The sequence below is a fragment of the Mytilus trossulus genome, chromosome 1, assembly GCF_036588685.1.
Source record: "Mytilus trossulus isolate FHL-02 chromosome 1, PNRI_Mtr1.1.1.hap1, whole genome shotgun sequence".
NCBI lineage: Eukaryota > Metazoa > Mollusca > Bivalvia > Mytilida > Mytilidae > Mytilus > Mytilus trossulus.
In genome coordinates, this window is record NC_086373.1 from 99,443,093 (window position 1) to 99,457,540 (window position 14,448).

The window sequence follows — 14,448 nt, forward strand, 5'->3', positions numbered from 1 at the left end:
GTCACCACCGCAGAAGACGACAACGCCGACGACGGAAGGTAGGATCGTTAAGTCTCGCTTTTTCCGCAGGTTAGCTGATTAAAATTTTGTTAATAAATGGTGTTTTTTTTTGTATTTCCTATCTATTTGTATTACTTTATTCACGTAATTGACGAATTAAATAAGGCACTGGCTACGGTTACATGGAAATGTAACAATAATAAACATATTATTGTTACATCGGAGTCTAATTGCCGGAATGCAAAGTTGGGTAAGGAACCGATGAATTACGAATGTAACAATAATTATTGAGGCTACGTTTACATTGAGTTATTGTGTTCAACAAATGGTGTGTAAATAGTTTTATGTATTCATGGTTTTGATGTTCTTAAAGATACTACTCCAGATTAGGAGTGCCCCAAAGACGAAAACTATAGTTCAATGGTTTCACTTTTTAAGTATTTAACTGCACACATACTCTTATTACTGTCATTATACTTAAGCTTTTAGCAATGGATGAAGAGATTCCTAGTACCAATTTTGTTTAGGGTGAACAATTCTAAACTTGGGATACGTTTCACTTTGCAACGAAACTGAAACAATGCCAAGACACAAACTTCACACAGCCAAGCCTTCTTACTATACAAATCTTTGACACAGCTACACAAACGCAGTTCTAAACAAAAATATACATCAAAAGCAAAGTTTGCTAACTGTGAACTTAAATACTGGGAACTTCTGTATACATGTATCCATGGAGGACGTAAGTTAGTTCATCAAAGATCATCACAATGTGTAGGACTTAAACATGCTTTAAAAACCGCTTCGTAGTACTGGATATATTTGTAGAAACTGTCATTGTAAATAAAAAAGGAAGAAAATGTATTTATAATTGTATGTATTGTAAATATAAAATAAATGCCTTAAACTTTTATTATTTAGTACATATTTATACTAGTCCCATCGTACATTGCTGTTTTTCGTGTAACAATAACGCAATGTAACCTTAGCCTCAATAGTTATTGTTACATTCGTAATTAGTCAGGTCCTTACCCAACCATGCATTCCGACTATTAGTCTCCAATGTAACAATAATATTTTTTTATCGTTGTTACATTTCCAAGTAACCGTAGCCAGTGCCTACTGCCACAAGAGTATTCGAGTCGATTTCAGGTCTACGTCGAGGGTTTTAGTGTAACCCAATTTAAACTGGTTTTCGTTCTTTTTGTTTGGTTTTGATAGTTTACTGATTCGTTTACTGAGTAGTATAAGTACCAGTAGACACTGAAATAAATTTTTGTGATGACAGTGACTGTGATGTCTAGCTATTGTAAAAGCAGTCTCGTCTGGTAGAATGTAAAACGAATGCTAGTAAAATGAAAATAATGTAGGTTTATAGAGCATTTACATCTTCTGTATTAAATAGTCTGTTACATAGACACATACTAACATTGTTTACAATCAAAACGACAAAAGACAAAAAAATATATCCTAGGCCAGTGCTAGGTTTAACTTTATAAAATATCACTGGCACTGACTAGTAAATAAAAGTCACTCATGCCTGAATAAAACAGTTCAATTTCGATTTTAAGATAGCACAAATTATGGTCTTATCTATTCAGCTGTGTTGGGGTTTTTTTTGTAACAGAAGGGCATGAAGGGCCAGGTGTCAAATTAGGTGTCACCTTTCATAAAATTTCTTCAATACCATCAATGGCAAACAAAATCAAAAATCCGATCTTGCTAGTTGGTGATTGCGATACTGGTATACCAGTATTGGTATAAAAATTTTGAACCAGTATTGTAACTTTTTTGTTAAAAACAACAATACTGGTACATTACTGATATACCAGTACTGTTGTTGTATTGTTGACTATACTTTCAGGTGTAAAATGAAAATTGAATTTTAAGTAAAATTAGGTATTGATGATCAAAGGGAGATTAAATGAACTCAAAAAGATTATCATGATTATAAAGGATAATTGTCATGATTGTGAAATCAATTAACCATCAGTTAAAAATAATAACTTAATAAACAAATTATTACTGTAATTAACTCATATTATTTAAACAATTGTTAATAATATAAATAATTGCTAATAATTTTATCATATTTCTATATTTTATTTAATTCAATTCAGATATAATAAAAGGTGATTATTATCTCAGTTAATTTATAATAAATGCAAACAAATTATAACACTATGTAATGGTGGTCACTTTGTTAACTTGTTTATGGGGAAATTGGTTAACTTTAGTATTACTTATAGTTCCATAACTCTTTCTTCTGAGACTGGCCATGAAATTATTCTTGTCTGGACTTCCTGCTTCTTGCACGTGCCTGACATCCGGCCCCGCCAGGCTGGTTGTCCCTCGTAACTACAAGAATGATGTCACCAGCCGGGTTCAAGGCAATCTACACTTAGGATTTGAAATGAGCAGATGCTCATACGTTGGCTTGCAAATATGGAACCTTTATTTATACAGAAGTAGACTAGCCACCACCGAGTATTCTTATATGTAATTGTATGTTCAACCATAATGTATGTCTTCAAAAAAACATCTTGTTTATATTTACGTGTTTTATGTAGTTTGTCCAATATCCCAGAACTTGGGTAGACAACAAGAAAACGAAGCCAGTGGAAACTTCCACTCCCGTTACAACTATAACACTGTAAATTCAGCATTTACATACAACTGTACATGTATGCAATCATATATTTTTTACAGATATTTTAATACATGACATTATATATGACCATATGTATTTGTTGGTCTTTATCTTCACAATAAACAAGATAAAAGGTACAAAAAATGTATCAATATCCATAATATTAAACATAAAAAGTTGCTTAATAGGGGAACCTAATTATAATCAAATAACTAGCTATAGTTTGTCTACCTGTACATGAATTTTAAGGGTAGTTAAAGCAGTTGATTGAGAACCATACTGGCAATACAACATTTTGTACAATTTGTAGCAGATATATCTACTGGTACAAATACTCAAATACTAATACTTGACAAGCACTTCTACAGTAAGAGAGCCATATAGGTGCTATCTAAACAAGCTCGAAATCCAATATTTAAGCGTAAGAGAAAGTCGACAGACTGAATACCTCAATATCAATATAGGAATTGGGGGTTGCAGAAATGCCATCTGAAGAAGAAATAAACAATACCAATGCTGATGATACAGAAGCTATAACAGCATTAATGTCAATATGAAATTCTCTAAAATATACTGTTGAGGAACTGGAACAAAAGTAAAGAGTTTGTTAAAATGCTGAGACAGTAGGGTTCCCTTAAGAAAAAAACATCAGAAGATTTAAAACTTTCTGTGATTACAATCACAGTGTACCATCTATGGCATCATCAGTTAATAGATATAGGAAGATGTGGTGTGAGTGCCAATGAGACAACTCTCCATCCAAATAACAATTTAAAAAGTAAACCATTATAGGCTAAAGTACGGCCTTCAACACGGAGAGCCTTGGCTCACACCGAACAACAACAAGCTATAAAGGGCCCCAAAATTACTAGTGTAAAACCATTCAAACGGGATAACCAACGGTCTAATCTATATAAAAAAAAGCACACATGTACAATCATTCCATATAAAATTGTCAGATCACATGTTTTAATCATTTTATACTTTTTTTTATAAACCTTCCAAACTTATTTTTTTCATGTTTTATGCATAAAATATGTAAGTAGTGGATGCAATCTCACTGTTAAAAAATTTGAGATATGAATTTTAAGGCAAAGTAGTGATTCTGTCAATATGAAATAGGTAAAAATAAAAATGAGTATGTCCAAAGCTGTCAAACCTAATTCAAGACTCTGACATAAAGTTGTCCATATTTCTATTTGGAGCTTTCGTTTTTCTAAAATTACAGGTTTGATATGTCTAATGAATTGTTTTGATTGGGGAACTGAAGTATCATTTTAAAATTAGAAATGGAGACACATTTATTTTTTTATAGACTGATTGAGCTTAATTGAACCCTTGACAGTCTCATTTATTTTGTATACCCTGAAAGATCTTTTCACATATTCACTAGTATAAACATTTGATTTTTTTTACATTTATATATTTGATAAATACATGTACGCAGTTTTCAATGATCAATTTCCTCCCTTTTTTTGAGTACAAAAAATGTAAATGTTCATAATGTAGGCCTACATTGTAAATGCACACTACAACTTCTACATAAAAGCAAGAATTAAGAGGATATTTTAAAGATTGTGGAGAACATCTTCATGTTTGTTTTCTTCTGTAAATTAATCTACACAAATAAACAGGTACAAAATGTAACTGAACAAAGAAACGAATTCGGACATACATCTTATTAATGTTTTATTTCAGTTGACAAGTGTGACTTCAGTGGTAAAGACCAAAGTATTGACTCTACCAATTTGAAGTTAATTTGGTTGTGGCTAGTACAATGTCTCGTAACAGGAAGATTCCGTATACCAGACGAATAGAGTATGAGGAAGAAAATCAGCAGGATGAACTGGATGCCAATGATATAACTATTTCGGTACCAGATAGGGCAAAACCACCATGCACAAAACCAAATAGTTTTGATCTCATAAAAGATGGAAATGATGATGCATCACTATCATTGACAAGTAAACTGTTGAAATGTTGCTGTGGAGATAGATGCTGGAAAAATACAGAATCTTATGACAAATCTAAATTTCCACATCCTTTCAGATCCTTTGATCTTATTGCCACAATTGGTTCTATTTTATTTTTCTTCTACGATGTTGTCACAGACGTTTTCTTAGCTCATAATTATTACAGTTTGAAGAGATGGACGGAATTTGGATTTACAACAGCATTTATTGTTTTCCCTATGCTGGTTATAAACCTGAAAAGTCTTAGATGGTATCACCTAGATTATAACAGAGAAAAAGGAAGGGGATATACTAGTTGTATAGTATGGTTCCTTAGAGCTATTTTCACTTTTCCATTAATGATTGGACCAGTTGTCAGGTAAAGCATTTGGATATTTATCATTCTGTGTACTGGGACTAACTCAGGAATATATTGTCCTAGTCGTAGAGGATTTATAACATTTTCTGCAAACTTAATTTATAAGTATCTAAGTAAAGACCTTTGATCATTACATGTATATATGGTTTTTTTTAATGAATTTTAAGGTGTTAAAATAAAACAATTTACAAATGTATGTAATCTGTACAATGTCTCAGAATTTTCAGATAACACAATAGAAGTACATGTAGATATGTTTCTCTCTCAATATAATTGATATTTTAGATCACTGTACAGCTGAGGTCTATTATTTTTACTGGAATCTATTGATTTCTGTGTAAAATTGAAATTATTTGTCAGTGTACAGGAGGTATATTTATATATAAATCAATATAATTGGGTATTTCAATGATTTATAGATAAGAGTATTTTTTCCAGACATATAGAGTACTTATACCATGGTTGTAAGAGTAGATCTGCTTCCCTGTCAGAAGAAGAGAGGAAAAATCATTATAAACAAATGTTACATGAGGATACAGATGCTGGAATGATGAGGATGTTAGAGGCATTCCTAGAATCAGCGCCACAGTTAGTTCTACAGATGTATATCATACTTACAGAAACTCCAGATGATGGATTACTTATGAGTAAGAATAAAATAGATTGCTATTTGTTTCTTCATTTATCAAACCTTAAAGAGGCATTAGCTGTCAAATTCTTGTTCACTGATTTGACTCAAATTCTCATATTTGATTAATAAATTACTCAAGGGTGTATTCAAGTTTTAAACAATCTGAAATAAACCATAAACATTGCATAAACTTGATAATATGTATCAGCATTTCATGTGTATTTTAGTCTCTCTGACACTATCTACTTAACTGTAGAAGTGACCTTCAAAGACTGCTGATGGTCATATAAACCAATATAGTTACATTTAAATAGATAATAAACAAGTGCAATTGAATTTTTCTTTGTTTGATTTCACATTATTGTTTAAAATATGTGTTAATCATCCTGTTTATTAAATGGTAAAAGAATGATCTTGTGTATATTGAATTAGTCAACCAAATGGTTTATCCTTCTGTTGACATTCTTTTCCTTTTAGACTAAAAGTAGTGATTTTGGTGAATGTTGACAAAAGTTCCTTATTATATATACACATTAAGGCTTTCAAAAAACAGAGGACTGGTTTCAAAAAACCTAACATTCAGAAACAAGGCTATTTTCCTAAAGTTTTTTTTTAAGATTTTCTTGTCACAGATTCTAAATTTAAAACTTAATTCTGAATTGTTTGCAATGTTTGAACTAAAGTAATGAATGGGAGGTTAGTATTGAGTTAAAGTTGCATTTGACATTCTGATTTAATTTTTTGTGAAACTGTGAAAATCAAAAAATATTCATTTAATCTCCATTGATCACCAATGTCAATAATAATGCACACAATAGTTTATTATGATAACAGAAAACAAATGTACTATTTTACAGGTATAATTCGTCCTGTTTCTATGGTTGGATCTTGGATTGGTGTCTCCTGGTCATTGGTGTCATACCACAAGGCCCTAAGGGCATCACATAATGAAGAAGAAACGGGACTATCACTATTTGGAACAATTTTCTACTATATATGGAGAGCATGTGAAGTAGGCCCTAGAGTTGTTGTTTTAGCTTTGTTTGCATCACAATTTCAGTACTACATGTTAATAGCAGTTGCTGTTCATTGGGCAGCCATGTCTATATGGGTAGCATTACAAAAACCAGAATTTTATAGAAGGACTATTGATAAAATTGTATTTGACATAGTTATAGGATACCTTCTTATATTCTGTTTTCAGAATGTACAAAGTGGCCATACACGTTACAGAGCTATGTTGTATTACTTTGTAATATATGCTGAAAACTTAGCCATGTTAGTAGCATGGCAATATATTACAACACAAAAAAGTGCCTGGTATTATTTTGCTGCGTTGGGAATAATACCAGGAGGTATTGTCATTCATATAGTTGTACAATTGTTATATTATAAATGCTGCCACCCTAAAAGTATGGACATTGTATGTTGTATAAATCCTATACAGAATTATAACTGTTACCAATCCGTTTGTCATGAAATACAGTCAAATGAGGAGTCTAAAGCTGACACTGGTGTTAAAAATGGACACACATTTGATGTTTGATGAAGGCAGTATACTGTAAATTCATAAATAACTGCGATGTTTTTAGTTTTTATTATTGCGAAAAATTGCGGCAGGGTTATAATCGTAATAGTAATTTTGAAATGAGTTAAACAGGACTTTTCTCAATATTGTAAAAATTAAAATCATATTTTAGTCGACAAACTTGCAATAAAAAACATTCCAATAATTTCTAAATTAACAGTATATTAGAAATCATTAGTGTTTTTAAACATGATGTTCATGCAGAGATATTAAATATGTATGGTGATAATGGTAGCACTAGTAGATATTAGATGATAATTAGAACATTATAAAACTACGTGGAAATCTCAATAGGTCATAAAAGGGTAATTTTTATCCCCCTGCCCTTAACAGAGTGTTATAGTTATACAGTATGTATTTGTCAGTGCTAACATTGTCTGGTTTATATTTTACTTGCACTTAATGTCATATGAAATGTGTTTATCATAATTTCAATGTTTATGACGTTATTGAACCAATGCATGTATATATACTGCACTTAGTCTTGTATGCAAATTAAAGTAATTGTTGATATTAAGCTAGTCAACTTAATAAGAGTTTCGGATCATGTCATTGATAAACAGAGCAGGTGGAGTATGTGACAAATAAATTAATTTAAAGAGCCATGATGGTTTTCTTTTGATATATTTTTCATGTGTTACCACTTGTTAGTTAAACTTTTCCTTAATAGTTGTTAAATGGTTTTTTGTTTTAAATTTGTTCTTAAGAATCAATTATTACTATTTACCTTCCAGTGCACGTTTGTTTATTTCTTTCACCACTGTTTTTCTTTGCATTTGTGCTGTTGTTTGGCAAATAGTAAAACTTTGCCATTCAGCATGTTCAAGTAATTAAAACATAATATGTTTTTGGTTTAAAATTTGTAGTTCTATATGATTTTAAAAGTAAGAGCAGTTATATAACTGATTAACGAGTTCTTGGACTATCAATGATTATCATTCAATAATAAAATGTGTAGTGTTGCATGAATGATAAAAAGGGCAATCTCCTGTGTCATACTTGAATCGGTGCTGGGTTATGTTTCAGTTAATCATTCAATCATGGAAATTTTACTATGTTTTTGTTAAGATAGGCTAATAAATTGGGTCCAACTTTCAATATTTTTTTGTTATTTCATCCTATTCATTTTAAATCTAATGTATTTTACTTTCACCAAATAGTTTTTGTTTGAGTTCAATATTTTATAGTTATCATTTTATTTAGGATACGGGTAACCTTTTAATATGTTTTTGTTTTTATGTTACATTTGATAAGATTTTATCTATGTTTGAACAGGTATTGTAGTTTATGTCAATAAGACAATAAACGAAGGACCCAAAATACAATAGAAATCTAGACCAATGGAGTATATTTTGTTATGGGTTTGTTGTTCAAATGTTGAACACAAAACCCATATCTTTTTTAAGCTAATGTGAACTGATGAGAACATGTTAACAGAAATGTCATATAATGGAATCACTCTTGAAGAACAAGACTGAGAGATTAAAAAAAATTGAACAAAATTCTTTTTGATCGAGTTTAGCCATTTCAATTGATATTTTGTTTTTATGTTGTAATGTTATACTACTGTTTCAGGTTAGAGTAAAGGTTGCAGCTGGTTAAAACGTATAAACCAGCTGCATTTGTTTGCACCTGTCGTAAGGTAGGAACTTGCTGTTCAGTGGTTGTCATTTGTTGATGTGGTTCATAAGTGTTTTTCGTTTTTTTTTTGTTTTTTTTTTTTTTATTAATATATAAGACTGTTTGAATTATTTTACACTTGTTATTTTGGAGCCCTTTATAGCTTATCTTTGATGTGAGTCAAAGCTCCATGTTGAAGGCCTTACTTTGACCTAAGATGGTTTACTTTTTACAAACTGACTTGGATGGAGAGTTGTCTCATTGCATTGGTACACATACCACATCTTCTTATATCTATAGGTAGAAATTATTGTATGCCAAAGAACTCTGGTTAAATCTTTCCATGTCTTTCACTTACAATAAGATATGAGGTTTTCATATGATTATGAAAATCTTCCATGAGCTACAGCTGCCAGAATTATTATATAATTACTGTATATTTTGCATATTATCTTATAAGACACTTACGTATTCACTGTAGTCAAGGGAAATTATGTTAGAGTTGTATCAATATCTGTATTATTAGTTGACATATTTTATTACATTTTAAAAACCGCAATTGTTGGACATCACTAAAGCACTGGGGTTTGTCAAGGTGCTAAGCTGTTATTTTTGTATGATTATGCCAGTCATTTTACATTGTAAATATAATGTATATGTGTTGTGGAAAGCACACTAATATTTGAAATGTTTTTGTTATTGTTATATGATAATAATTTTGAATTGAAACTATTGCTGTTAATTCATCTTTAGAAATTATGATATTAATGGTGCCAAAATTACTTTTATTCTTTATATTGATTTTGATTTGCTAACAATTATTGTCAATAATCTCAGAGAGATGTTGTCATTTTTAGTTTATAAAAATAATCAAATATACTATTTTAAAATGGAGTATATGATTATGCTTCAGGTCATAAAACACCTGTACACAATAAATGTTATTTTAGGGTGAGAAGTCTTGATCAACAAGTTTGAATATACTGTTTATTACACATGCCTTGCATTACAATATTGGATGCAGGTGAATAAAACAATGTGTAAATTAACTCATTATAGATACCAGGATAAAATTTTGTATTTTAGCCAGACACACAATTGTCTACAAAAGACTCAGATAAGAAAAAGTTCAAAGACCAAATAAAGTATGAAGATGAGAAGCATAGAGGACAAAAAAAATCCTTAAAGTTTTGCCAAATACACATAAGGTAATCTATTCCTGAAGTAGAAAAGTATATAAGAAATTCTAAGTTTTGTAAACAGTTTGTTTATATTTCATATAATTATGACCATATCCATGATAATTCATGTCAACACTTCTTCTAGCCTTTTGATGAGCTCAGGGGAATTTTAAAACCACCAGCAATGGCATCAACTCTAAAATATCTATCAAATACAAATTTAAAAAGCTCCGATGTATCTTTTTTTATTTCAAAATAATGTAAAGATGTCATTATTGAGAATTCTTACAATAAAAATCATGATTTTGATTAATGTTTGGAACATTGCACACTTGCATCAACCATAAGTCATAATATTTAGGACGTCTATCTCATTTATCTTTTTATATCAAATTTATTTTGGTTAAATGGTGTGATTGACGTTTTTCAGTAGGAAATAGACCTATAAATTACTGGAAAACCTTAAAACAGCTAAAAACTGGTGATATATTATAGTTCTTATAGAAGTTGCCAAGATTTTCAAAAAGACTAAAAAGTCTATATTTGAGTTCATACATATTAGATTTAGGTAGGCTATTACAAAGTTATCTATTTTTGTCTTAATTTCTGACCCTGTTGCCTCCTCTTAAAATGAGAGCTTCTTCATGTAAAAAGTGTTTTCTTTACAATCTTCTATCATTGTTAAAAATGCTATCATTTTTAGGGTTTTATGTAAATTTATTTTTTTGTGAAGTTTTACTAGATGAACAAAAGTGTGACTTCATAATATTTATTAGAAAAATAAAAAATGACAATGGGGTGATGATAATTTTCTTAAAGATACTTAATGTTAATTAGGAAAAAAATAACAATTTGGTATGTTAGAACTTTTTTTTTATCAATCATGAAAAACATTTTTCAAAGAGTATAGTATATAGTTTTTATATTAAAGAATGTTGCCTTTGGAACTGCTATTTTATTTTTAGTGTAGTCACTGTAGTCCCATGTAAAAATATATGGTTTGAGCTTTGATGTCAGAAAATGAACATTGCTTGTACATGTATTATATTTTTTATAATTTTTACAATTTATTAATTTTTTTAAGTCTTCAATTATCCTACTGATATTATATTGTTGTGCTCTTTGTAAAAAAAAAGTCAAATACAAAGGAGAGATCTTAAAGTTTTAATGTTTAAACTGTATGCAAATTAAGTAACAGATACATTATATCTTGGGTTGGTATGCTACTGAAAAAATGGCACAATTATTTAAGCAATTTACATTGAATCTTAGAACGAATTATTTTATAACTTTCATACCTTCAGTAATAAAGTATTCTATTCATTTATTAATATTCTATTAAATGCAACAGGTCTTAAGACTAAAGCTAATTTTTTGAGAAAATTTTATATTGTTATCTGATAGACTGATGTCTTGTAGACATTAACCAATATCATAATACATTTGAACTTAGAATTCAAGAGACTAAAATGTTGGATCAGGTTATTAGTTAAGCATATAAAAAAAATAGCCAGATTGGTTATTAAATTAGAAAAAGAAGCAATGAAAACTGAAAAAGAGTATATATTTTGTATTATACTATTCTTGCATATTGTAGAATTGTGTATAGTCATATGAAGTGTGTTCTTTTATGTTTTGAGTGATACCAAAGCTCTTTAGAGCTTTTATTATTTGTTAATAAATATCGATGTCTACTTTAGAATAAAGTTTGTAAAACTAGACTTTTGCAAGAAGTTAAAATTTGAAGTTACCTGAACAAGAATATATGTTCATATGACATTTTGCCCTTCTCGTATTATCATATTTAAATGTATAAAGGAGAACTGTAGAAACGATGTCATCCCCCGAATTTGACATACATGTATGTCTTAAACCGTTCTCAGCATAATATATAGATACAGGAAGATGTGATGTAAGTGCCAATGAGATAGCTCTCCATCCAAAACTCTCCATCCGCATAATGAACATTTTTTACTTAGTTTCACGTTGATGTGTCCATAAGTGTATGGTTAACTTCTGCGACTAGCAAATTAAATTAATATTTGATGGAAAGACACACAGACTCCTAAACATGATTATCATCTATTGTTATAGGCAGGGTATAAGCAGTATATTTGGGATAAATGAAAAACATTGAATTGCAGTTCATGAATGACTGTTGTTTGTCATGAAATGCTTTGGCCGATTTTTATGCGAATTCTCCCATGTTGAAAACGCAAATGAGTAACATTCTGGTATCAAGTTATTCCTATAGAGATTTCAAAAAATATTATTTTATCTTCATTTAAAAAAAAGAATATCTAGAATTCTATAGATTATTCCCAATAACATGTATAAGAATATTTTTCTGATGAAATACTGCACAGAAACATACTTCCCCTTTTAACAAAATATACTGATTTATTTCTAATATATGTATTGGCTATCTTATGATGGCTTTATTCTTATTATGTTTTGGATAATACATACACTTTTAGGATAAGAACTCTCAGACTATCATACATAACTTCTATTTCAGTACATGTGTTATTGAGCTACCAATCATAAAATATCGTTCATGGGTTTCGTACCAGTCTCTGCTTCTATATTCTGCTTGTGGTTCACCATCTCCGTTTTTCAACCGATAGTTTTGTGTCTTTCCTTCAATTTTTCTCTGTCAATCGCCAGCACCATAGCTCGCCACTGTATCTTTTTTAGCTCACCTGGCCCGAAGGGCCAAGTTAGCTTTTCCCATCACTTTGCGTCCGTCGTCGTTAATTTTTAAAAAATATTCTCCTCTGAAACTACTTTAGATGTTATTGCCCTTTATAGTCCATTTTTAACCATTTTTCGTAAATCGCAGTCATCTTTTACAAAAATCTTCTCCTCTGAAACTACTGGGCTAAATTTCAACCAAATTTGGCCACAATCATCATTGGAGTATCTTGATTAAAAAACGTGTCTGGTAACCTTGTAAACCAACCAAGAAGGCCGCCATAGCTAACGATAGAACATAGGACCAAAATGCAGTTTTTGGTTTATAACTCAAAAACTGACGCATTTAGAGCAAATATGACGGATAAAAATTTTCATCCGGTTAAGATCTATCTGCCCTGAAATTTTCAGATGAATCGGACAAGCCGATGTTGGGTTGCTGCCCCTGAATTGGCAATTTAAAGGAAATTTTACTGTTTTTGGTCATTATCTTGAATATTATTATGGATAGAGATAAACTGTAAACAGCAATAATGTTCAGAAAAAGTAAGATTTACAAATAAGTCAACATGACTGAAATGGTCAGTTGATCCCTTTAGCAGTTATTGGCCTTTATAGTAAATTTTTAACCCTTTTTCGTTAAACTTGTAAATGTTTACTAACATTTTCCACTGAAACTACTGGGTTAAGCTCATTATAGATGGTGATAATTGTAAGCAGCAAGAATATTTAGTAAAGTAAGATGTACAAACACATCACCATCATCAAAACACAATTTTGTCATGAATCCATCTGCTTCATTTGTTTAATATTCAAATAGACCAAGGTAAGTTTTCATTCTCCGCACGTTCTTTAATTAATTATTTTTCGTATTGTTTTTTTGTGTGTGCAGCAATGGCAATTCTGCAATCTATGAAAGAATACACATTTTATTTGACATCATAAAAAATATTGTTCGTCATCAAGCTTCATACCACCGGCTGTCTTGATAGTTCTCAAAGGAACCAGGATTATAATTTAGTACGCCATAAGCGCGTTTCTTCTACATAAGACTCATCAGTGACGCTCAAATCAAAATATTTATATAGCCAAACAAGAAAAAAGTTGAAGAGCATTGAGGTTCCGAAATTCCTAAAGGTTGTGCCAAATACGTCTAAGGTAATCTATGCCTGGGCTAAGAAAATCCTTAGTTTTTCGAAATACTAAGTTTTGTAAACAGGAAATTTATAAAATGACCACATTTATTGATATTCATGTCAACACCGAAGTGGTGACTACTGAGCTGGCGATACCCCCAGAGACGAAACGTCCACCAGCAGTGGCATCGACCATCGTCACAACAGCAAAATCACACTCTGACGTGTTATTACTATTGACACAGTTCGTTTTAAACCGGTGGAATAACATCAAAACTATGAAAAATGTTGTTTCAACGTGGTGTTTCAGTGTAAAACCACCACAATGGCATGAGGCCAGAGTGAGACCTAACACTGACACACGAAGTTCGAATGGGATAACTATTTTACATCAAAGCTGTTACAGATAAGGTAAAAAAAACCATTTACACTTCATAAATAATTTTTAGTTCTATACTGGATTCGTCTCCCCCCCCCCCCCCCCCCCCCCCAAATGGTACAGAACAAAGGGAAGCATGCAGTACAAGGAAACTCAAGCCAGATCACCCCTGTTGAACAAATGATCTGGGATGTTTTTCTATAAGACATATACACCAACTTTCTAGAGCGTTTTGTTT

At 30.8% G+C, this 14,448-nt stretch overlaps 1 protein-coding gene across 1 annotated transcript; it reads left to right on the forward strand.

Annotated features, from left to right (window-relative positions):
• The first annotated feature begins 1,248 nt into the window (after positions 1–1,248).
• On the forward strand, positions 1,249–11,722 carry LOC134693374 (XK-related protein 6-like). The gene is made up of 4 exons (XM_063554160.1): positions 1,249–1,366; positions 4,349–4,981; positions 5,420–5,628; positions 6,470–11,722. The coding sequence occupies exons 2-4, from the start codon at positions 4,428–4,430 to the stop codon at positions 7,156–7,158; spliced, it is 1,452 nt and encodes a 483-aa protein (XP_063410230.1). The 5' UTR covers positions 1,249–1,366; positions 4,349–4,427; the 3' UTR covers positions 7,159–11,722.
• The last annotated feature ends 2,726 nt before the right edge of the window (positions 11,723–14,448 follow it).

What these genes read in the sequence shown, in the direction of transcription:
- LOC134693374 (XM_063554160.1), top strand. Translation starts at nt 4,428, where the DNA reads ATGTCTCGTAACAGGAAGATTCCGTATACCAGACGAATAGAGTATGAG. An exon ending in ATGATTGGACCAGTTGTCAG is followed by an intron (nt 4,982 to 5,419) that starts GTAAAGCATTTG and finishes TATTTTTTCCAG; the next exon opens with ACATATAGAGTACTTATACC. An exon ending in AGATGATGGATTACTTATGA is followed by an intron (nt 5,629 to 6,469) that starts GTAAGAATAAAA and finishes ACTATTTTACAG; the next exon opens with GTATAATTCGTCCTGTTTCT.